At 39.5% G+C, this 26,519-nt stretch overlaps 1 protein-coding gene across 4 annotated transcripts in view; it reads right to left on the bottom strand.

Moving 5' to 3' along the window:
* LAMA2 (laminin subunit alpha 2) overlaps positions 1–26,519 on the bottom strand; it is a 490,975-nt gene that overhangs the window by 64,447 nt on the left and 400,009 nt on the right. For all 4 annotated transcript variants that reach the window (XM_075063935.1, XM_075063936.1, XM_075063937.1 and 1 more), the window contains 3 exons: positions 21,260–21,398; positions 15,469–15,571; positions 3,392–3,508 (listed from right to left, as the gene is read on the bottom strand). In XM_075063935.1, coding sequence (XP_074920036.1) covers positions 3,392–3,508; positions 15,469–15,571; positions 21,260–21,398 — 359 coding nt within the window. The remainder of the gene's footprint in view (positions 1–3,391; positions 3,509–15,468; positions 15,572–21,259; positions 21,399–26,519) is intronic.

Below are 26,519 nucleotides of genomic sequence, written 5' to 3'. Positions count from 1 at the left end.
CCCTCTGTCTTTCTTGACCTGACAGTTGCATCTTTAAAAACAAAAACAAAAAACCAGAACACCCAACCCTGTTTAAATGTAGAGAATGAAATATCTTCTTAGCCAGATTAATTTTTCTATGGACCTTTTCCCTGTGCTAGAAATATCTGATTAACCTTGAGAATGAAAGTGTTGATCTTCAGAACCCATGGTATGAGGGAGCACTTTCATGTGTTGGTGAAGAGAGTACGGAATATTAATCTACATGATCCACATAACTCAGCTGCTGCTCTGTAGTTTATGGTTACTTTGAAGTACAGCTGAGTGAAATATTTGTGGCAATAATATTTCTCATCAAAATGTGGCTCCTGACAAATTACCTGAACTTTTGTGAAATTGAGCATTTTTTTTCCTTTTGCAACAAAGTTTTGAGCAAGATGATTTTCAGCGCTAGGTGTGAAAATGCCGTGGAAGCTATTAGATATTGTTGATAAGGAAAGGGGAGAGCTCAGTGGCTATGGTACTAAACTGAGGCTCAGGAGATCACAGTTCAATCTCCTGTTCCACCACAGACTTCCTGTTTGACCTTAGGCAAGTCACTTAGGCTGCACTCTAGGAGGAATTCTGCTTCTTGAGGAAGGATACTGCCCAGAGCACCTTCTGGGTGGGCTGGTTCTGAAAAGCCAGCTTTGCTTTGGAAATACAATTGAACTCTTTAACACTAGTATTATTAATAATATTTTACAGGCAAAAGAGTGGGATCTGATTATTTCTTTCCCTATTTTTCCCCAAGGTGTTTGAATGTATTCCTTCTGACCTTCCTTGTGTGATATCTACCTTAGAATAATGTAAATTCAGGCCACTGTGTTGCTTTAATTTGACATTTATTCACTGCATACCTTGTACTTACTTTTCAGCACACTTATAAAATACACCCATTCCTAAGCATATGGTCCTTTTCCTAAAGTGAACTGCCCTCTTACTTTGATTTCTGCTGAGATTTTTTTTTTTTTTGGTCAAGCCTGAAGTATTAGTTCAGGCCATTCCGTTTTGTTGAATCTTTGATGAGTCAGGGATATGACTAGAGCTGTTTGCTCTTCCTTGTTAATTCCCCTGTTTGATAACCGATTTACTACATTTTCCTATCTTTGACATTTATCTGCTACAGATTTTAGTCTTTGAATCATATTTATAAAGCACGCCATTCGTGCATGTGTGTCCGTGTCCCAAGAGCAAGCACGCCCTAACTGTAATCTACATTGCCATTGATTGCATACTTCATATTTCTTATGCTTTCTTCGTGTTTAGTATTCCGAGTTCTAAGGGTGACAGCCTTCTGAGGTCCATTCTGCTTGACTGAGACATCTATCTGCACACAGGCACACCAGTAGCTGTTGCAGTAGCATCACAAAATTAACTAAAGTGCGCATGACACGGCACAAAATCTCTTGAATGAAAGATTTCAAGGATCTGGGTGAATAAAATAGAGTATCTACAGTTACGTGAAATCTGGAAGATGCAAAAACGCATGAAACGAATTGGTGAAAAATTTTGCACGGAGCATTGTGTGCAGTCCGTACTTCGAGAACACCTCAAAATGGATAGATTATAACTTTTCTTTGGTGCACACTTCCAGGGCATTTTTTCAGTTCATAACAACAAGGAGCAGTTCTTTAGAGACAGCAAGCATAGCAAACTACATTCTGAAATAGATGATAGAGATTTTTTGTTTATCATAAACAAGCATTCAGTTTATAAGTGTCCACTATAATGAAGTTACAATGTATTTCTCTGTCCCTTACTAGCACCATAAAAGGTATCAAATATATGGAGCTCTTGCATATTAATGAGTATGAAAGACTCTTTGCTATTAGTTATAAAGAACCATAAATTGTATAGCACTTTATGATAATAGAAGAAAGCCTGTCCCGGTCCTGAGAAACTTAAAGTCTAAATAAGACAGCCCAGTACGTAATGACAGAAGACAACGGTCTGAGAAGATATGGGGAATGGAGGACAGATACAACAAATCAGGATCACACAGTTTTGTTTCTGAAGTTGTTGGGTTTAGTTCTGGTTTTTATCAATGTTGTGTTTTACTCTTCGTATTATTTTTCTTCCTTGTTCAGATTGGGAGAAGAAGGTCAAGCATGACAGTAGGAGCAGGTGACATAGCAGCAGAACTCAGTGGTGGACAGCTAATGAAGGAGGTGAATTTTAAGGAAGGAAAGTGAGGACAGATGGCACACTGAAGAAGGAAGGCAGTTACAGGGACAGGGTCAACATGGAAGAAGTCATGGAGGCCCCAGTGTGAGAAAAAAGAGAGGGCAACAAGGTACAGTGTAGGATGTGAAATGGGATGTTGAAGGAAAAAAAGAAACAGGGCAGAGCAAGGACAAAGTTGAGAGCCACTGAGATGCTGAGGATGACACTCTTAAGCTATTTTAATAATAATTACTAGAGCAATCATTTAGTAAGAGCTTGTCTACATTGGGAAATGATTGTGAAATAAGTTAAGGTGTGAATTAAAAGTGCAAAAGCAATTCCACACTAGCTCTCTGTGGACATTCTTATTCTGCACTAAAAATGCCTTTGTACAGTTTAGCTTAATCCATGAACTCTTCAGGTGGAATAAGTGTCTATATGGGGACCTAATGCAGAATACTTATTTCACAATAGTTATTCTGAGCTATTTCCCGATGTAGACAAGTCCTAAAGTAACAGAGCAATAGTTCGTTAGTGGGGTATATATTCTATTTCTGCACATATCAATGTTTATATATAAAGAGGTGCAAGGCCATTGGTGTGGGACACACAATCATTTATTTAATTCACAAATGACAGTGCTGGGAAAACAATATACTATTTACAGAAACTACCATGATTCACTGTTGACTGAGCAGTATTCTAAGGTATAGACGGACCAAAATGACTCGCTCATTTGGGTCTATCTAGATACAGACTATCTGGAATCCTTTGGGCAATTTGAGATTGTTATTTATCCGAGGTATCTTTGAACCGTTTGTTGATGCCATCATCTTTGTTCTTACCATTCTGGGAAGCACTGTTCGAACAAGAGGTACTATCAGGATGGACTCACAGCTTCTGAAAGAGACTGATTCGTTAACAGTACGCCATCACTCCTTTCCAGAAGTACTATCTTCCAGAAGGGGGCCATCTGAGAATGACAAAAACATGGCAGCCCCTAAAAGTCCAAAATGCAAATGAACCCCAAGCATTTGTGTTCAGTTCAGTTTCCCTCTCACACACAGCGTACATTCATTGTGAAAGGGGCACTGTGGCTGAGAGAGCATGTAGACAAAGAATAACACCTATACACATTTTTTAAAAGATGCAAGATGACACAGTGAAGCACAGCTGAGCCCAGTGCTTCAGCACTTTTTGTACTTACCGTTAGGAATGGCTGCCAGCTTTCCAAAGGTGTCATTCAAAGCTCTCAGGAGATCAGAATTCTTTTCATCAGCGTTTTTCAACCTGTTCTGCATACTATTCAAGTTATCCCCATTTTCTGCAGGGAGTACACATACGAAAAAGCTTTAACTCATTGTTTTCACCGTGTTGTGTTTATGTAACACAGACAGACCCTGGTCGTCAGCAAGCAGCCTCAAACCCAGGGCCTCTGAAGCTTAGTGCATGAGCCTCTACTGCATGAGCTAAAAGTCATCTGGCTCTTAGCCAAGCTTGCAGCAGACTCATCAATCTGTAGCTGGCCAAGGTGCCATTAGACAGGGACAGAGTGCCGCATCAAGCAGGCACAGGTTACATTTACACATTCATTTGGTATGTACGGTAATAAAACAGACCATGAACTACCCATTTGTCATCAATATACATATATTTAATTAATTTACTAAGTTACTACAATGAACATATGTAACACTCAGTTCCAGGGTTTATTAATGTTATCTTCTGTATTTTAAAGCATCTAATTCCTTTGTATCCAAGTGCTTGATTTCCTTAGACTACTGATACTTGGTGCTTATAAAGGGATTTTATTAAGGCTCTCAAAACACTTTTATGTACACAATGCTCCTCTAAGGTATGTATACAAAATAAGGCAGACAGAGGCTAAGTGATTTACCCAAGGCCACCCAGTGAGTCAATGGCAAACCAGGCAAAGAACCCAAGGAGCCAAACTACCAGACCTGTGCTTTAAAGGTAGGCTACATTAAACTCTTCTATGGTAATCTCACAAGTTCTTCTTCAGTATTTGCCCTGGGCCAGTGGTTCATCCATTTTGTGTGACAAAACAATACAATCAGGGTAGTGTACTATCACCATTCGCATGCCTATTTCCCAGTTCTTGCTGGACTTTCTCAAAGTAAGGCAACAACTGCTGATACAATGTCCAGAGAAAGCGCATGAAACCATATTAGCAGCATCATGATCAATATTAAGAGGCTACATCAAGAAAAAGTTATAATGAAATATGCAGATTGATTGGGGGGGGACTTTTTTGTGGATAAAAGCATATATCAAAATTTGTTTAAACTGAAAAACTAGTACAAATCAGAGGAACAGTAATGTGATAATCAGTACATGAAGGATGAAACTGACATTATCCTTCACAGATAAGTCGATATTCTTCACAAACTGTTTTGCATAACAATGATATTTTTGCTGGAACCACATGCTACATAAAAATGATTTTTCAGACTCTGCAGAGAGAGGCTCCAACTGAGGTTATTTAGAAATCTTTATTTCAAAAAGTCCAGAGCAGAGTCTGGGAAAGAAAATGCTAGTTAAGTCTGAAAACACCTACTGGGGGGACATTTTTAATCACTTATTCCCTTTGTTATGGAGCTCTTTGGAGCTGAGGAACAGAAAGGTGGGAATTTCTTGGCTCCAATGCACTCCCTGAATCAGAATAACTGATTGAACTGATTGCAGAAGACGGAGAATAATCTGTAGAAAAGGGGATGGGATATAAACTCTAACTGTGACCTTCAAAAGTGTAGACGTTTAGTGAAATTAAACACATTAGTACTGTGATGGGGCAAGGCCAGATGGCTACAGTAAAGTACTGAGGAACAGGTATGTTAGCCCCAGGCTAAACAAATCCCTAGTACCGTGGTAACCAGATGGCAGTTGCTCCAGGTTAATTAAGGCACCTGGGGCCAATTAAGATCTTTCTAGAAGGCAGTGGAGATAGCTACATTGATTAGAACACCTGCAGCCAATCAAGGCAGGTTAATCAGGGCACCTGGGTTTTAAAAACGGAGTTTCACTCCAGTCAGGCAGGGAGGAGCCAGAGGAAGGAGTGTGTGTGAGAGCTGGAGCAAAGACAAAGGAGCTGAGACTGAGAGGGTGTGCTACTGGGAAAGGGACTGACAGGAATTATAACAATGAAGCATTAATCAGACATGCAAAGGAGGAAGGTCCCGTGGTGAAGGATAAAGAAGGTGTTTGGAGGAGGCCATGGGGAAGATAGCCCAGGGAGATTTAGCTATCTTGCAGCTTTACAGGAGGCAATATAGACAGCGCAATCGCACAGGGCCCTGGGCTGGAACCTGGAGTAGAGGGTGGGCCCGGGTTCCCCCCAAACCTTGCAACTCCTGATCAGACACAGGAGGAGCTGACCCAGACTGTGGGTTCCACCAGAGGAGAAGATCACTGAGGTGAGCAAATCTGCCAATAAGTGCAGGACCCACTAAGGTAGAGGAGGAACTTTGTCACAGTACTTTGAAAACTTACCCAAACAGATGCCTGTGGTGCCTATTAGGCTAGATCAAAGTCACCTTTCTGGTCCCCTGATTATAGGCTGACTAAGGGTCAAAAATGCTCCCAGTGTGAGTTAAATTATCGGAGAGACTTAAAACATTGGTGGCACAGACTGAAAAATCTCATACAGCCCTACCTAAGGTTCAACATCAAATTAAATAGTTTTGATGTATTGACCACTTTACCAAACTATTAGAATGACTGTGTGACCAGTTTGACTCTATTATCTATGCAAAGAGTGTCGCAGTTGTGTCTGTCTTACATTGACCTGAAACAATTATTATTAATATTGTTTGTATTACAGTGACACATAGTGGCTTGGAACAGGTTGGGACCCCTCTGTTTGAGCTGCCATACAGAACAGTATAGTAAGACAAGAGGATTTAAAGAACTTTGTTAACTACTTCTAATTTTCTCAGTGACTATTACAAAGATCTTTTTTTAAAAAGAAAGCATATTTGCTTTTCTCAGGACTGATGGGTATTAACTTTTCTGGATATGGCTTCAGAGAAACCAGTCAATAGATTATAAAAGATTAAAATCTCTCAGACTGATGTGTACAGATATGAAGACAAATTTTTATTTTTTAAAAATAAAATCTAAGAAAACTGTACATTACCTATAAAACTAAGATATGCATTTTTGTAGATTATGAAAAGCCTTGAAGATTTTTTGCAACTCTCAAAACTAGCTATCACTTACTATCAGTGAATCGAATGATTTTGTGTCAAAAAATTCATATTTTCCTGATTTCTTAATTAACTGGCCAAGTGTACAGTATTCATTTGGATACTGAATATCTTTGGCTAGACGATATACTCTGTGCTTGATCCCATGCGCTCTAATGGCTGCACAATAGCTGTCTCTTTGATTGATTGACCAATTATTGTTATGAATGACCAGATATGTATTTAGGTTTTTTATTCCTTTCCAGGTGATTTATTTGAACAGTATTAACAATGGCCTTATAAAGTGAGGCTCTTTTTTTAGTAGCTTGCATTTTTAAAATTGCTTTTTAAAAAGTTGCATTTTTAAAAAATAGGAAGAAAAGGGAGCAAAAGAGCACAGGCATCCGCACAACCTCTGGGACAGGCAGTGCAAAAAGGACAAAGAGAGAAACAGTCACAGGTGGGAAAGGAAACGGGCTGAGGGACAGCAGCCACTGAAGCATGAGCATTCATCCTGATGGAGGATGAAAAAGGAAGAGATTATGAGCCAGCCTCGAACTGGGTATAGACGGGGAGCTGGTCCAAGCAAATCTGTGGCTCCCTGAAAGGAACATTTAACTACCCAGGTACGGCATGATCCTGCCAAGTGCAGAGCACCTTCAACTTATTGAGAGTTGGGGGCACTCAACATATTGCAGGATCAAGCCCTTGTGCACTAGAGGCCCCCACCTTTACCTCTTCTGCTGCTGTGGGAGGGGCAATGTTTGTGGGGGGGCATGTAAGTGGGAGATACATTGTGGGCTGCAAGACTGTCTGAAATGTCAACCAGGGAAGAATCTCCTCTTATTTAAGGTAGGAGGGTGGGGAATATTTTGAGCTGGGCAGAGTTAAGGCTTCACTCCTGGGAAGTGCCTCACAAAGAACAGGAGGTAGCCTCCCTGTTTGGACAAGCTGGGGGAGACAGGGAGGTGAGTTGAGGCTGCAGTAAGCCCCAGGAAAGATCTTGTTTAACTTACAGTATAAAGGTTAACTTGAATGCCCAGGTGCCTTGTAATTTTAAGCACCAGATTCTGAAACTCTTAATCTTATTGAATAGTTAAGTCAGTGGGGCTACTAGTAAGGTGCTTCTAGATGAGAGTAAAGGCATCAGAATCTAGTCCTAAATGATCAGAGAATGTAGCAAAGCTAATTTCTTGTCTACTAAGATCAGCTTCCAAACAGTTTTAATTAGATCCATTTAATTTTCTATATTTGCCTGATATTTCCCCAATGTCTCTGGTCCCTTTCTGGAAGATTAGTGTGTATAAATTTTTTAATAATTCTGACATACTTGATTAATTTCAGGTGGTGTTTCTAGTAATATTGCTGTATGGTCTTAAATTATCTCCTCTCCTCCTCTCTAGCCTGCCAGATCCAGAAATTATCCTAATTATTCCCCTCCTATATTTCTGAAGCATAGTGTTTCCAGACCTCTGTTTCCAGTTTTGTAACCATAGCATCAAACTAATTTTTATGGATTTTAATAAGTTCAGTCCCTCTGGAACTCCTAAATTTGAATATTCAAACTCCAGCTGTTTAATATTTTTCCTTTTAATTTATCAAATGCATTTTTAATTGTTTTCCTGGTATTAGAAGAATAAAACCATAAATAAATGCCCTAAGGCAGTCCCTGGTTGAAAGGGAGGAGCTTCTAAAACTACTGTTAATGAGAAGTTCTCTTAAAAATTTTGCTAAGTAATAAAGTTCTTAAAGGCCATATTGGGAAGTAACCTGTTGTAAATCTGTCACTCAGAGTACTTGCTATTAAGCACTGAGCAGGTATGTTGTATATTAATCATGACATATACTGGCTTAATTTAACATGGAATTTTTTCATCTCCTTTAAATATTTAGTATTGAAAGAGGCTGGAGACCAAAATCCTTCAATTAGCTAGAGAATAGGTACAACATGAGCAGCTGTAATACAAATTTGCCCACACTGCTCAGTTAACATGCTTTACCTCTGACCTGGGAAGAGTTAATGGGTTCATTCCTGTAAGCTGCTGAGCACCCTCAACACTCACTGAAATTGAGTTGGCTGAATGCCTTGCAGGACTTGTCCCTTTGTACCCATTCAGTTCTTAGCCTCTGTGAGGAGGTTGCACAAGAACGCCAATTAGTGCTGGCTATGATTGTGTTTTGTGCAGTGGACACTTGTTCCTGTGATCTGGATTAAGATGGCCAAATCATTTTTATGTTTCTGTTGTTAAACACAGCACTAAGGGATAAAGCATTGTCTACTCAGCAGAAAAAGAAACAAACGTAAAGAAGTCATAAGAGCAAAACCATTTCCCCACATTTTAATCTGGCACCATATATGCCTGAGTATTGTAGGTGATTAAGGAGCTACATATGAATGGAGGATGATTTATAAATTTATATCTAAGGAATAGTTCAGATCTCTGCAGACTTTATATATTGGGAACATTGGCAATTAATCAATGACATGGCACCATTAAAATACCTTAACTTGGCTGCTAACATATATAGTTTTCTTATAGTAACATGGCCCAATGCATGTTCTCATGGGAAACTGTCCAAGACGCCATCATAAAGAACACATAGTTAAATGTGTGACATCAAAGAATGGGAAAGGAAGCTTCATTAGATTATTTTTAAAGTAGTTTTAAAGCTATAGAAACTGCATAAGCAGTAGACAATGTTGGCTGGGTACCGTCCAAATTAGCTGGTGAAATTATGTGTATATCTTGCTGCTTCTATTACATTTGTTTTGCTCTTTCACAAATAGAATTCTTGCTCCCCACTGTCTTATCCTATAAAGAGGATTATGAGTCCCAAGTTAATTCTTTATTTACAGATTATGCAAGAGAGTAGACAGGAATAAGCAGAAGAAATAGAGATGTACTGAGAGATGCAACCTGCCTTGGTCAATCTTTACTAAAAAAAATTGTATATTTAGTATTCATTGTAATGTTTGTACTGAGGAGTATGCTGGTTATCAAAATTAATACTAGAGCTTTACTATGTGTAACCATTTAGTGATTACAACACACTAGATCAGCTAAAACCCACTTCAGGTAGGGACAAATTCCCTGCGTGAGATTTACCTGTACTTGTCAGATGTGAAATGTGTTAGCTAAAAACATCTGTTGTCAGAGAGGTAGTCTCCTCAAGCTGTCACTCCTTAAACTAAAGAAAATGATATGAGCTGGATTACAAAGGCCACCTGACTTTACGTCTCCAGCTTAAAGGGAGTTTGTACATAATTTTACTTCACTTTTCATTGATCTGTTCGGACTAAACTCCATATTTAACCTCAAATCTGCACAGGAGCAATCATTTTTTAAAATGTAAATTCAAATTTGAAGGAAGACAAAATGCTCCTGGCAAGCTGAGAATCTGTCAAGGTACAGACAGAGAGAAAAGCTGGCAGGCAGCCGCATTCACTCCCTCACAGCCAAATTCTTGAAACTCTACACTTAGGCAAAGCACTACAAATAGAATCTACTACTCCCACCAAGTTTATTTCTTCTAATTCTCAGTCCCATAGAGAAAGAAATAACTAAACCTCCATTGTAATAGCTGCTGTCAGAAGTTTTGCTCTATAAGGACTATTTCAGCAGTTTTTGGAAGTAATATATGGCATTTTTCTGATTAACAGCCATTTTATAACTAGTGTAATTGGTACAGATCATGAGAATCTCATAATGTAACAAGAAAACATTCTCATCTCTTTCATAGCTTAGGCCTGGCTTCCTGGAGGATAGATTAGTTGAGTGGTTTATGGGTTTTCATCACTTTAACTAATGTACTACCTGTAGTGCAGAGAGAGAAATTCTAATCTAATCACTTCTGTCTACCAGCTCTTTATAGAGTGCCCATTATCCATCTTTCACTTCTGTATTTCCAGTAAGGATTCTGAAGAGGGCAGCTTTGTAAGAATCCTAAGGAGGTTTCATTCTATTAGTTTTAATCTCTGCTCTCACTTTCCATCCCAGAAATGCCAGCACATACAGGAGAGATTATGTTAATACCAGTAACATCATTATTTTGATGTAAAAGCAGGAGGAGGTGGGAAATCTGCTCACTGATCTTCCTCTGCTGTATCTGCATTCAGGGCACAAATTTTAACTGATTTCTGCAGGGCAGGTGGAATTTGAGACTATATTTTATTATGTTCAGAATCCATGCAATGAAACATTGTTTTATGCCTCTACAAAGCAATTTTACTATAAATCATTATTAAAGAATCCTAATGAGAAAACATCTGTTTCAGTGGAGTTGCATGAATGTAGATGAGAACCTAGTTTGTGAATTTATAAATGTCCCTTTCTGCTTGAAATTGTCTTGCAAATACTTTACACTATTTGCACGTTCACTTCTGTGAATTTTGATAGGAGTGAAACTTTGGTTGGAGTGTATTTTAAAACATTCCCTAAATATATAATTTATATTGTAATATGCTTTTTCAGGGCCAAGTGATATGCTTATATGTGCGTATAGAATTCACTCATATCTGAGCCAAATTCTGTCCTCACTTTTTACTTTGAGCACAAGATGTCTTGCACTGTGAAGCATGTCCATAATAAATGATGTTCCAATATAGTTGTGTAACTTCTTCAGATAGGACCATTCTAATCATCTACTCTGACCTCCTGTGTAACACAGACTATAGAACCTCCCCCATATCATTCCCAGAGCAGATTTTTTAGGAAAAAACATCCAATCTTGAGTTCAAAATTATCAGAGATGGAGGATCTGCCATGACCCTGGATAAGCTGTTACAGTGGTTAACTACTCTCATAATTAAAAATATACACCTTATTTCCAGTCTAAATTAATATAGCTTCAACTTCCAGTCATTGGATCATGGAATGCCAATGTGATGCTACACTGAAGAGCCCATTGTTTTCCATATAGGTTCTTAGACTGTAATCAAGTTACCCCTTAACCTTCTCTTTGTTAAGCTAAATAGACTCAAAGAGCTCAATCACTATAAGGCATGTTTTCTAATCCTTTAATCATTTTATGGCTCTTTTCTCCACTTTGTCAACATCCTTCTTGAATTGTGGACACCAGAACTAGACACAGTGTTCCAGCAGTGGTCGCTCCAGTACAAAATCTAGAGGTAAAATAATGTCTCCTAGATTCCCCTGTTTATGCATCTAAGGATCTCATCAGCTCTTTTGGCCACAGCATAGCACTGAGTGCTCTTGTTTAGCTGATTATCCACCATGATTCCCAAATATTTTTCAGAGCCTTCCCAGGATAGAGTCCTCCATTGTATCTGTATAGTCTGTGTTCCTTGTTCCTAGATGTTTGCATTTGGCCATATTAAAAAAATATATTGTTTGCTTGCTAAGGGATCCAGATCACTTTATATCAGTGATCTGTCCTCTTCATTATTTACAATTCCCCCAATTTTTGTCATCTGCAAACTTTACCAGTGATGATTTTAAGTTTTCTTCCAAGTCATTAATAAAAATGTTAAACAACATAGGGTCAAGTACCAATCCCTGTGGGACCCCACTAGAAACACACCCATTCGATCCTGACTCCCCATTTACAATTTTATTTTAAGACTTATCAGATAAGCAGCTTTTAATCCATTTAATGTGTGCCATGCTAATTTAAGATTGTTCTAGTTTTCAACCAAAATGTTGTACGGCACCAAGTTAAACACCTTACAAAAGTCTACATATATTACATCAACACTATTACCTTTATTAAGCAAATTTATAATCTCGTCAAAGGTATCAAGTTAGTCTGACAGGATCTATTTTCCACAAAGCCATAGCATTAATCTTATTCATAGAATCTCATATCATAATAGTCATAATATAGCAATCATTGTTATGGACCATGTTCCACTGTTTGTGGCACTGTGTATTCAAGATAAATGTGGTCATCAAAGTGGATGGGGAGGAGACAGAGCCAGATCTCTAATGTCCCATATACACAGGTCTTTGAAACAGGCCAACAGTGCATGATGGACTAAGCTGTATCCCAGAAAGGGGTTTACTGCTTGGATGCCTGTGAGTTTAGAGAGAGGCATCCTTCCTCCCTCACCTGACTACTTCCTGCTCCCCACTCTCCAGCAGCTTGGTGGATCTGCACCATATGTTACTATGGACTGCTCTCAAATTTCATAATATATAATAATGAACTAATCTTTTCTAAATCTTGCAGTCAAGACACACAATAGAATTTATGGAATGGGCAACCAAAATGTACATCCAGCTTTACAAGCTATCAGTGCTACAAATGTTCACATCTCCTGCACTTTTAGACTGTAATAAAATGTTAATTCCCAAAGAGAATATGATAGTAAAACATAATAAATGATCTCTTTAAACCTGACAGCTACTTACTGCATGTTAAATATGTTCTGTTGGTTGAATTCCTAGGGCTGCCAAAATATGTTTAAGTGCAAAAAGCCAAAAAGACACACTAAGTTCTACCTCCTCTGGATTTGATCCCTTGTGCAGGAAAAGGACCAAAGGACTGGACCCAACGTTTTCTGAATAAAAGTTGTTTACGTTCTAACAAAAACAATTTATAAACTAATATTGGCACTATGGATGGCTTTAGGCACCATCAAGGAAACAACCAGCTATGACCCGATTCCAGAATCTTATTGTTGGTGATTTTCTAGTGATGATGCATAAAGCAAAGAAATCATCTTGATTGTCAGATACTATGATGAGCTTGCAATTTTTAAGCAAGAAAAATCATGTCAGTCTCTCTGTTTACAGGGTGCCGTCATTTTTATTTCCTTGCAGGCTCCATATCTGGTTCTTCTCACAGGCTTCCAAGGACTGTAACATTCCTGTCTTCTTGGTTATTTCCAAGTGTCCCTAGATTGCTATGATAATTTCAGCCAGTTAATCATGACATAGTCGGATCAAGCTTATTACTCAAAATTCAAGAGATGCTATGATCATTGCACATAGCTTTTTTCCAGAAGATCCAGGATGACATTTCAAACTATAACAAAAGAATCCATGTCAAAGTTACTGGATCTTAATTTGAAATAAGCCACAAAGTTACAACCCTGGACTTGATATCATATCTCATAATCCTAAACAAAACTTGGTTAGTACTTGGATAGAAGGCCTTCACAGGCTGATTCAGGAGGTGGCACTCTTCTTTTCAAGTTTTTTATTAAACCATTGACCCAAAACGCTGTAGTTCTGGAGGTGTTTTTCTTTGGCTGACATAAAAACAGAAGTCAAGACCACTTATGATCATTAAAGACCCCTAACATTTTCCATAAGCGAAGAGGTGGGAACCTCAACGTACTGGCCAAATTTAAAGTGGCTAACTGTATTCTGCTCACCAAATATTTCCCCTTCAGTTTCATTCCAATAAGGTATTCTTCACTTTCTATCCCAAGCTGTTATGGAGGGTTGCTGACAACTATTAAACAGATGTTATATTATACTCCATCCAGAGATGGTTTTCATTAGCAGGGCCAGTGCAAGGAAGTTTTGTGCCCTAGGCGAAACTTGCACCTTGCGCCCCCCTCCTCAGCCCTGCGGCAGCTCCCTGTCCCCCCCCATACTGAGGTGCCCCCCCCGGGAGTTGTGTGGCACCTCCCCACCCCAGCTCACCTCTGCTCCACCTCCTCCCTGAGCACGCTGCCCCCGCTCTAATTCTTCTCCCAGGCTTGTGGCACTAAACAGCTGATTGGCGCTGCAAGCCTGGGAGGCGAGAGAAGTGGAGCAGTGACCACGAGCTCGGAGAGGAACGCTGTAAAAAAAAAAAAATTGGGGGCACTGCTTTTTGCCCCCCCCAGATCTTGGCGCCCTAGGCAACCGCCTAGTTCGCCTTAATGGTAGCACCAGCCCTGTTCATTAGTGTTACAAGAAGTGATTTTGTATACTCTTTAAGTAGTTTATAAAACAGTTTAGGATTTATCTGGATAAAAAGCTCTGGAAGTACGCTACTACTGGCTGCAAGATGTACTGGTCAAATAATGACAAATATATTAACCAATAATACATTCAGTTATTGATAGGAAAATATTCAAATACATTATATATAAATATGATTTGACCTGCTTTACTATATATTAAGGTAATGCACATATTTTAAGGGCTAGAATCCGACTTTAAGCAAAGCCCTCAGCAAGAAATAATGCATCAGCTGCACCAACTATGGCTGGTCAAAATTTTCTGTTGAAAATTCTTTGCAATAGAAAATTGCATTTGATTCAATGAAAATTTTCACTAAAAGTGTCTCATTTCCTCAAAAATGTTTGATTTTTTTCATTGGAATACTGAAAATTAAACAGCAAAAAAGTTTTTGCTAAAAACTAAAATTGGTTTGGTTTTTGACAGTTGTTAGCCCCAAATCTGCAGTTTTGGGGCTTAACGTTTATGGTTTTCAGTTATTGAAAAGTGAAACATTGTAATTTTTAAATGAAAAGTTGGAATATTCCTATGAAAATTTTGATGAAAACATTTTTTTCAGTGGAAAAACCCTCATTTCTCTTCCCAGCTCTAACACCAAGCCATGAGTAGTCCAGGGAGACATTATGACTCGGAAACATTATGACTCAGAGACGTAGCTCTTCACTGGAAAACCTACATTGCTTCATCCTTACTCCTAGGTGGTGGGGTAGTAATTTATTGCTGGCTTGTAACAGTAGTAAATTACTACCCACCACCTATAATACTGGCTCATCTAATGTAGCCAGTGAATCAGTGATGAAGCTAAGGCTCCACCATTACCCACCCTCCCTTATCTGCCCACTAGTATCAGGGAGCAAGTAGCCCTACTGTAGCCAGGTAGCCCATGGTGGCATATATTACTTCATTAAGACTTTGCATGGACCAACAGTCAGAATTTGAAGCTAGTCTTAAATAAATAGTCAAAGTTACACATTATACTCATTTCATGCTATCAGGATGACCTAGTGGTCTCAGGCTCTGCATTTAGGCCACAGTGTCCCTTGGCTGAGCCTTTTTTTTTTTTTTTTTTTAAATTTCCCACTGATGTGTCTTCCTTGCACTAGGAACAGACCAGATCTTAGTAGCTTATCAACATAAACTAATGTCATATGTAGTACACATACCTTTAACATCATTTTCTAACTTCTTGGCCTCATTAAGAACCCTGAAGCTTTTCTGAAGTGAGTTCTTGGCACCATCCTTCAGTGATCCTTGAGGACCAGATGCCTGCAGGCCAACAAGCAGTGTCATTTACAGAAAAGTATTTTTAAGCTGGTTCAGGGCAAGTTTAAAGTAATAAAAAGTACAGGAGGAAGATCTAGCTGAAGAATCATTGAAATTTCAAGCGGTCATCAATGTACTCTGAATTATATGCTGCTGCCATTACATTGGTCCTCCAACAGAGAGTAATAAAATACTTTTCACTTATTAATTTACTTTTATTTTTACAAGAAACGAGGGCTTCCTTGAAATGTCAATGATGAAATTAATAAAAGAGAGAGAAAGAGAAATTGTTTCTGAATGTAAAAAGAACAGGAGTACTTGTGGCACCTTAGAGACTAACAAATTTATTTCAGCATAAGCTTTCGTGGGCTACAGCTCACTTCTTCGGATGCACAGAATGGAACACACAGACAGGAGATATTTATACATACAGAGAACATGAAAAAGTGAAAGTATGCATACCGACAGGAAGAGTCCAATCAATTGAGATGAGCTATCATCAGCAGGAGAAAAAAACCCTTTGAAGTGATAATTGAGATGACCCATAGAAGGTGTGAGGAGAACTTAACATAGGGAAATAGAATCAATTAGCAGAATAGAATCTGGGAACAGATTTTTTTCAAATCTTTGTAAACATATTTTTTCAGTCTGGATTTCTTCCTGCAACTATGGACACAATAATATAATACAGTTCAGTACTTCTCCCTAACAACAGCTATAAAATATTTAATAAATAGACTAGATCTCACAACACAGACTCTAATATAGACCACAGAGATGTTCTCATAGCAATTGTATTTCCTGAATCAACCAAGTCAGTCAAGGTGAAATGAATGAAAATAGGCTTTGGAGAGGGACAAAAAGGTAAGGTGTAGTTAAATCTGAAATTCTTAACTACTAAATACTATTTAAAAATCTCATTTTTTGAGAAACACACAAAGCTGCACCTATAGTTCAAAGGTTGACTGATAGGAAAAACTGTTTTTCTAAATTAAATTAGTATTTTAACTTGCTAGGAAATACTCTAGAATCTGAATCATTTACTGTTCACTTTGAGAGAATGAACTCTGGTCACTCCATAATACAGACTGCATTTCTTTGAGAATACTCCTGACAGCCAGATAACATTTTATATTAGTCAGGGGTCATAGCCTTGTAACTAGTACGTATTTAAGAAATAACCACTTTTCATTTTCCAGGGCAGATACATGGACTTAAAAATTAACTACATGCCAATTAAATGACAGTGTTATTATTTAATATTTATATTCCCATAAAGCCCACAGGTCATATTTTTGAACACTCGCAGATTTCTCCCACTTCTCTGTTGTACATTAGAGCCCATACATTTGCCTGCTCATATAAAAATCTTGTCAGAAGCCCTGGATTCTTTGGAAACTCAATACACCCTCACAGCGTGGTTCTCTGTAAGGGAGCATTTTACTTCTTATGGTGCTATATTCTATATACACACAGCTACCCACTTCAGGCTCCTTGTTATCATATAGGAATAAAACACATATTTAAGTGCTTTCCTGAATAGGGACTGACTAAAGCATGTGCTTAAGTGCTCTCTTGAAACAAAATCCAGGTGACTGCATTATTGTGCAATAGTATTCCACACTTCCAAGCTCACTTAGGTCTTCACAGACCCAAGATCTGCAGTCACCATGCACACGGAACAGCTGATTTCAACATACCCATAAAAACTGCAGATCTGGGTTTTATATATCTATTTTAAACAGAGTAACAGCTAATGTAATCCATTGCACATATAGTAAAAAATGATACCCATAATCCCTTAAAAAGAGTATCCAGGAGGAATCATTACTTGATCTCCAATGCAATAAGAGAATTGCTCCTGAAGGAGGCATGTTGGGCCAGATTTGGCAGCAGATACACCTGTCAAATCAGATTATGTTTTTATGTTCTTTTTCCTTTTGAGCTTCAGAAGCTAGGGAATGATCACTCTGTGAGCATGGAACTTCAGATTTAATGATCATTTTTATTATTATTAACAATTTGCTGGGCTTGCTTGACTGGGTATTAAAGCAGTTTATATTAGATACAATGAATTGGAAAGGCTGCATTTGCAATGCAAAAACAAGATGTGGGTTGAATAAGCGGCTGAGTAATTAGGGCCAGGCCAATATTTGTGCCAGCAATCCTGATTGCACTACATACAGCATAAAGATAATATTTACAAAGACCTTTTCAGAGATAAATAGAGATGTACAGATTGAAAACAATTTAAAAGAAAATATGCTATTCAAAAAGAGTCAACTAATCAAAGCATCTTATACAAAGTGTGCATTTTGGTGATTTGTGGCTCATAAGATGTTGACGTAACGAAAAGCACAGACATTACCAATATCTTACTGTGTGTAACGTGAGTGTTTATGTGTGTAAGCAAATGTGTAATGGTGAACTCCTTCATGTTTTAATAGCAGGTGATACTGTGTGTTTAGACATATGGATTGATACGGTGTTTAGATTTCCTGTATCAGTTCACATGCTAAAAAATGGATGATAGAAAAAGAAAAGCACTGTTGAACCATGTCCACACTACCCTCCTTCTGTCGGTGGTGTGCATCCTCACCACAGCACTTCCACTAGCTGAAGAGGGGCAGTGGGGGCACTGAGAGCCAGAGCTCTTAGCTCCCCATGGCTCCCTACTGGGAGCCCAACTGCCCCCTGGGCTTTTTGCCTCCCTGCTGGGAGCAGGGGCAGCCACCCAGACTTCTCGGCTCCCTGATCGAGGAGCCAGGAGTCCGGGCAGCGGCACAGTTGGGAGCAGCGAGCCCAGGTGCAGCACGGCTGCCAGCAGGAGCGGGGAGCACAGGCAGCAGCGTGGTTGGGAGCAAGGAGCTGTGATGGCAGCCAGGCTCTACCTGGAGGCCACCACGGGCCCCAAGCTTTCTTGTCATGGCTGGAGCTCTGAAATTGACCAGAATGACAGTCACCAGCCAATGTAAGTAATGCAGTGTCTACTATATTGCCAGGGCCGGCTCCAGGTTTTCTGCCGCCCCAAGTGGCAAAAAGAAAAAAAGCTGTGGCTGTGCAATCACGCTGCTCTACACTTCGGCAGTGGGTCCTTCGGTCCCTCTGGGACCGAAGGACCCGCTGCCGAATTACCGCCGAAGACCCGAAAGTGCTGCCCCAATAGTGGCTGGAGTGCTGCCCCTTCATATTGGCTGCCCCAAGCACCTGCTTTTTTAGCTGGTGCCTGGAGCCGGCCCTGTACACTGCATCGCCTAACTACACCAACATAAGCCCTACGCCTCTTGAGGAGCTGGAGTTAGGATGTCAGTGTAGTATGGCACTTGCGTCAGTGGGAGCAACTGGCATAATTAGATTGACACAACTTGCCTTATGTCAACCTAATTCTGTAGTATAGAGCAAGCCCTAGTGCCTTGATCTTGCTTAGTACACCACACCTGCACTTTTAAAAAAATATGATCACATTAAAAATATCTCTTGAAGCGTCACTTTAAAACTAAAAAAATCACTTTATCATTATTTAACTTTTCAGTTAGACAACCCGATCACCATCACTACCCAGGCTAAGCAATGGGCAGTGGTAAGCTGCTTGAATACTGGAGGAGCTGCATCAGTGATTAATTTATTTTGCTTTTAAAAGGAAGAATGAATCTATCATAAAAAAAGAGAGGAATTCTTCTGTCATATTTTTAAATATGGATTATATTTTCTAGTCATCAATCAGGCTTCCTGCTACAGCAATGCTTCTTAGTCTCTTTAGTTCTAGCTTTTAATACTGTCAACTTCATTTTAAAAGAAAGCATCCTTTCCATTAACATAAATAAAACCCTAAAATGGCCACACATCACACTTCTATTTAAGAATCTGTGTGTTACAGAAGTAGGTATTTTATTATATGTTATGTAGGGTAGGAATGGCAAATACGTAGCAAGAAGAACTTCCCTAAACTCATTACTTGAAAAAGGGCAGTAGTTTCCTCCACATTCCTATTTTTCTATCAATTAGATCCCTATTCTACACAACTTGCATATAACAAATAAGGCTATACCTTTTGAGTCCATAAGAATGAACGCCCTTAAAAATGCTGCCTTAATCATGCCTTGGTCTCCTTACTTCCTAAACATTTGTCTCTATTTATATCACACTATCCACATCCTTTCTTCATTCCATTTCAAATTATCTATCCTTTTTCTCTCTATAGTATAATCAGCTGGTTCATTGCCTCTCTGACATATGCCCTTTTGTAGCCATATAGCAATCACCTGCTTTGTTTCCTGACTATTGCATCTCCTTTCCCGTTCAGCCATCATAATATCTGCCTCTCTCACTGTCTCTGAGGCATCAAAGGACCAAAAGATAGAGATTATTATTATTATTTATTATTATTTATCATTATTATTATATTATTATTATTATTAGATTTTTTTTCTTTTTTTAATTCTGAAAACAAACCCACTACTCTTTATTTGCCTTTGTGTTAAAATTGGTAATTCTGATAGAAGGAACAATGTTTATAGATCACCAGCACATATCAATATGTGAGGCACCGTTTTCCCATCAAGAGATAAATTCAGTAATTAGTGCTACTTGAACAGTAAGTGAATATTTGAAGTTGCTAAAAATGTGACCACCACCGATTTAAAATCCAGACCTTATTATCTTATTCATGAATATGGACTGGTTCCATTATCTTTATTTCTAGACTTGTAACTCTGAATCCACAGGGATTTGTATTGTTTCTGCTAGCTATTTGTATCAGTGCAATTTCTTTATCTGGTATAGGGACTTTCCAGTTTCACTGTTTTCTGTAATCTGCAGGGGTATTTTCAGCCTGTGTGTCCCTGAGGCACAGGTCAGTTGGTCACATATTTGCCTCCATCAATAAGCTTTTAACTCCTCCATTACTCCCAATACAAAATATCCCTGGCTTTTTGCCTCTGCTGAGTTTGTTGTAGAGCAGAGGTAGTTCCTGCATAGTTGAAGTTTAAGAGCTAGCTTCTCATTATAATACCCCTTTAAAATCCCTCTAGTTGCCCTGACCCTCCCAAAGAACCAAACCCCTGAAATTTTACTTGTTGTAGCTAATCTTGGGGATGAAGCTTTTCTGTGAAGCTTGGTACAGTTTGGAAATGCAGTTTTTTGCTTCCAGTGTTTAAAAATCATTCTGCCATTCCTTCCCCCAAAAGTTTTCCTAAGTTTGTCTGGCTCATCACATCTGCAGAATGGACTGACCCCACCATCTCCAGTTCTGTTTTGTTTCAATGGCCTTGTTGTGGTGAAATGCCCTTAAATATTTGTAAGGAGCTATTGTGGGGGATTGCCAAGATAAAGATTTCTTCTGACTTGCTCCCGTCTTGAGGCTTTGTTGCAGCAGCTGCTGGCTTGAGTCAGGGATGGGGGGTGAGGGGAGTCATGGGCAGAAGGGTATGAGAGAGGAATAAAAACAAAGGGGAAGTAGTCCAGAAAAGGATAGGATAGGGGGCACAGAGGAGAAAATGGGATCAGGAGGGACATAGACTAGGAGTATGTGGAGATATAGTCTCAGAACTGGGAGCTCTTGCAGCAGGAGAGGGTACAGATAGAGCAGTAGGATGGTAGAGCATGGAGGTTTGAATGAAGGGAGTGCAGGGGGCCTGGGATATAGAAGCAGTCTGAGTTTCCCTTGCAACAGACATCTTTCAATTTTCTTACCAGTTGCATAGCTTCATTTGCACGGGCCTTGGCCTCCCTGGCGATTCTCTCTGCTTCATCAATATAGTCCTTGATATTGCTATATGCCTTGAAAGCTACAGTGGCATTGAATGAGAGGTTTTTAGCTTCAGCAAGGATTCTGTTAGGGTAGAAAAGGTAGAGCACACCATTAAAAACTGCAGTTGTAGTTCAACAAAGCAAAATGCACTGGCACTTTGAGCCAAACAACCCAGATTTCTAATGATTGGCTCTAGTGCACAATACCATAATTGAGGTTTCCAGAGTGTGGGTGCTAAGTGTTTAAGGGGGGATGTCAAATTTTATTTTCATAACGTCACATGGAGAAACAACAGTTTTGTATACCGTGGGTTAAGGAGATATTTCACGTTGAAAGGATGAATGGTCCAGTGGTTAGGGCATTAGACTATGACTCAGGAAACCCACATTCAATTTCCTGCTCCACCACAGACTTCCTGGGTGATCTTGGGCAAGTCATGGTACAGTTACACTTCGAGCTTGAGATGTTATTTCCATCTTGAGAAGATGTACCCATGCTAGCTCACTAAAAATAGCCATGTAGCTGCAGCAGCATGCAGCAGCTAGCTGCCTGAGGACGTACTCGAGGTGGCTAGCTTCTCCTGCACCTATACTGCTATTTTTAGCATGTTAGCTTGCTCAGAGCTAGTATAGGTATGTCTCCTGGGGTCACAAAGTACACTTTCAGCGCTAAGTGTAGAATCACTGTTAGTCTCTCCGTGTTTTAGCAATATTGCTATACAACACCCCTGTGAGGTTAGCCAAGTTCTGAGGTTAAATATATTGAAAAGATTGTGAGGCATATAGATACTACGGTAATGAGGTCCATATAAATACCACAGATAGCTAATAGAAAGTACAACTGTCTAGTGTTTAGGCGTCTGAGGTAAATAGCTTTATCCTGACATAAGGTGACAGGACATCCCTACACAAGACTGTATAATTCCTCTCTCTCTTGATCTCACACATAAGACCACTTAAAAGCTTCAATTTTTAAAGATTACTTTTCAGATATGACTCCATTGAATACAAAACTGGTAATTTTGCAAGTATCAAATCAGATACTTTATCTGAGGTAATTGTGTGACTTGTTCCCCAGAGATACTGTACACTGGCATGGAAATAGCTGCTAAGAGCTTCTACTCACAAGTCTTTAGAATTGGACCTGCTAGTTATCTGCAAAAGATATGGGCAGCGAGATAAATTGCTTGTTCCAAAGCTGTAAGTTACTGTGGGAATTTTAAAAATATACACTTTAAAAGATGTGATTTTATCCATGTAGCAGCTTTGAAAAAACAAAAATGGCCAAAGATGGGAGGCTGTGTTATAGCAAGCTACAGGGGATCAAAAGGTCCGTGTTCTGAGCGCTATACCTTGAGCAAATCGCTCTTCCTCTTCATTCTTCAAGGGATATCTAAGACTGCAATCACTGGTGTGATTGCAGCTTGAGTAAATATACTTGAGATAGGCTTTACTCTATAGCTTAGGTCCCAGATCCATGAAGCAGCAGCAGCAGGGTTCTGGGCAGATTTGTACAGCCAATGCTGAAGCAATTTCACTGCTCTGGGACCTGAGCTAGCTAGATTAAAGCTAACTCAGGGATGTCTGTTCCTGCCACAATCACACCCAATGATTGCAGCCTAGACATATCCTCTGTCTCTCCATCTGTCATAGTATTCCTTCCCAGATCTGAACCTTAGAGTTCAGAAAATGAGATACTAGCATGAATCCTCTAAGCTTAATTACCAGCTTAGATCTGATAGCACTGCCACCACCCAAAAATATAGTGTTTTGGGACACTCTGATCTCCCCAACCTTCCCTGAGGACCCCAAGAACCCAAATCCCTTGGGTTCTTAAAACAAGGCAGAAATAAACCATTCCCCCTCCCTTTCCCGCTCCCAGACTTTCCCTCCTTGGGCTACCCTGAGGGACTACTGATCCAAATTGCTTTAAATCACAATCACAGAGAGGAAGCCATGTCCTTCCCTTCCACCAAACGGGCAAACAAAATTCAAGGAAACAGAGAGGATTCCACCTTCTTCCCCACCTCCCGTCTCCCCACCCAGTCCTGAGTGAGTTTAAACCCAATCCCTGGCATTAACAGGGAAACAAGGCGGAAAAAATCAATCAGGTTCTCTTAAAAGAAATCTTTTAATAAAAGAAAGGAAAAAGTAAAGAATTATCTCTGTAACTTCAAGATGTAAATATTACAGGGTCCTATAGCTTACAGACACTAGAGAGAAACTTTTCCCCCAGTACCAATACAAATCAAAATATTCCCAGCAACTACACATATAAAAGTTAACCAGCCAGATCCACATTTGCAAATAGAGAAAAACAATCAAAAAGACTAAAACCGCCTGTTCTTACTTACTATTTGCACAGAAACTTAGAGAGCCTGTAGTAATGTCTGGTCTCTCTCAGACCCCCCAAGAGAAGAACACACAACGGACAAAGAACACACACAAATGCTTCCCTCCACCCAGATTTAAAAGTATCTTGTCTCCTGATTGGTCCTCTGGTCAGGTGTTCCAGTTCCCTGCTTGTAAGCCTTTACAGGTAAAAGAGACATTAACCCTTAACAATCTGTTTAGGACACCATCTATGAACTATTACTTACCTTACAGTGTCATTGTGAGACTAAATTCATGATTGCTTATAAAGGATTTTGAAACATTCATCTGGAAGGTGTTATAGAAATGTTTTGGACACACAAATCCCATTGAAGTTGATGGGAATTGGATGTGCACTTAGGCCACTTTTATCTAGAAGCCTAACTTGACCTACCGAGGTCTGAACATTTTGGCCAGTGCTACTTTGGAAAGTGCTTTGAGATCCTGGGGATCATTTCCCTTTTCAAAGTGGGGCTTTATTATGAAAATATAGCAACAGGCAACTCCATGATGTGTGTCTCATTGATTCCATATCAAATTTGCTCAACTTGCATATGAAAATATCCCTCCCCCCATTGCCAGCCCTGCAAACTCATTCTGGGTTCTGAAAATGAAAGCTGAGTTCTTTCCTTCTGATACATCAACATTGGTAATAAATGTCTGGTAGATCAAATTATGCCCCCTTTTATATCTCTGTAACTTCAGGTATAAATGAGGGCACGAATTGCAGACAATGCAGTTGCACAAATGTAACAAAGAGCATAATATATGGTTTGTAGGATATTTATTACCAGCGATATTATGATGCTTGAGAATGAAGGAGCTCAGCTTGACTGTCAAAATGGTGACCAAAGTTTGAAGGGCTGACAAGTAGAAAAGAGCTTTTTTTTTCATCTGTGAATTCATTAAATTTGATATGGAATTGGAGAAACACAATAAACAGGGAGCCCCCAGTGCTATTTTTATATAGTCCCTTCTGTGGAGCCGAACCATATTCTGAGTGAGTGACATATTTGTATGAGACTCAAGCTTTTTTTTTAGGTTTGAAATGTGTTTAGTTCTGCCCTGGAACAAAACTGAAATCTTTCAAAAAAATTTGCAAAAAAAATAAGAGAGATGAACCCACTTCAGAATAGCCAATAGCCTAGTGGTTAATAGCCTAGACTGTTGGTAACCCAGGTTCAAGTCCCTGCTCTGCCTGATTTAGAGCAGAGCTATGAACCCAATTCACCCACATCCCAGGTGAGGGACCTAACCACCAGACTACAGAGTCAGAGTCTCTCTCTTTCTAACTCAGTGAAGATTTAATTATGTATGCAAAGTGGAATAGCTCAAGCTTGAGAGATTGAGAGAGTGACTCCATAGCCTGGTGGTGCTCTGAACCAGGCAGATCAGGGACTTGAATCAGGATCTTCCACATCTCACCTCAGTGTCCTAACCAACTGGCTATTCTTGGATGGTTTGGTGTCACACTCTCTCTCACCAGAAAGTCCATCCTGAATCTGAGGGACATTTCAGTGAAAAGTTTCAGGTTTGACTAATTAGCACGTTCTTGACTGAAAACAAAAATTGTCAAATTTCTGACTGGTTCTATACCCTGAATTCTTTACCCTCTGGTGGACGAAGGGCTTGTCTACATGAAGAAATTGACTGGAATAGCTAATGCAGAGCAAACTATTCACAATAGCGCCACATCTGGACACACTAATACATGTGTCTTTTTCTGAGTTAGCAATCTATCAAAGGAGGAGAGAGTACAAGCCTTGCCTCCCATGATAACCAGCAAGTAAGGAGGCACAGCAGGGAATGACAAGCATCTCCTCATAGCTAGAGGTTGCTCTATGTCTCCCCCTCACCCCATCTCTGCTTTCCTCTTCTTCGGAGTTCTTCAAACAAACTCAACATGGTCCCAAGTCTTTCCCAGAACCGGGGCTCAATTCAATGTCTCTGCAAGAGCCATTATTGGTGGTTGCAGCTGCTAATCAGCTATAGCATCTCAGGATTCTGTTTCCTGCACACACATCCCCTCTCACTGCAGCCATCTGCTGCACTACATAGGGGAATCAACCATTGTCACATAGGTATGACTCCTTTAGTAATCAGGGTTGGCTAACTCGAGGTCCTCCAGCCCCAAAAGAGTAACAGCTCCCTGTTACTGGAAGACTTTTTCACTTTCAGTTGTAGCAATTTGCACTTTCTAAAGCAGATGCTATGAGTTCTGGTCTTCTATGCTGTAATGGCCACAGGAACTTATTTGCCAACAGTATTTTGTGTGTACCTTCCTCTCCACAGTCTGTTGCACATCACATCAGTTTGCATGACTCTTTCCAAATGACATGAGGGAGCTCAGCAATTGAATTCTAAACAATAATCTACCAAAGCTTTTGGGAACAAGTTTTAGGTATTCTCAATTTGCTTTGAAAGTGATGCTTAAATTGCTTCCTTTACCCCAGAGTCAGCAAATGCACACTCTTAAAGGCTGCCAATTTCAAACATATGAAGATAAACAGACTTCTCCTTGCCTGTTGTGGTGTCATTTATTACTATGGAAAAGTGACTGTAAAAAATGCCACTAAATCAGAAGGGTAGCATCTTACACCAGTTTGCACTCACTTTGCCCTGGTGTAAATGACAACACAAGGTACAAGGCACAGGAGAGATCAGACTGAAAACATATTTTTTTAAATAGGAGAACTTCTTGTGAAAGTGTCAGTACTTTCTATCTACTGGTTCATTTTCAGAAATGTTTGGGTTTGATTATCTTGGATATTGCCCAAGACATGTAGAATACCTTCCTAAGCCCCATATCTAACTCAGACTTTTGATGGTC

This window comes from Chelonoidis abingdonii, chromosome 3 (genome assembly GCF_003597395.2).
Source record: "Chelonoidis abingdonii isolate Lonesome George chromosome 3, CheloAbing_2.0, whole genome shotgun sequence".
Classification (NCBI taxonomy): Eukaryota; Metazoa; Chordata; order Testudines; family Testudinidae; genus Chelonoidis; species Chelonoidis abingdonii.
The sequence above is the reverse complement of the archived record's forward strand: the minus strand, read 5'-3'. Positions and strand labels throughout refer to the sequence as shown.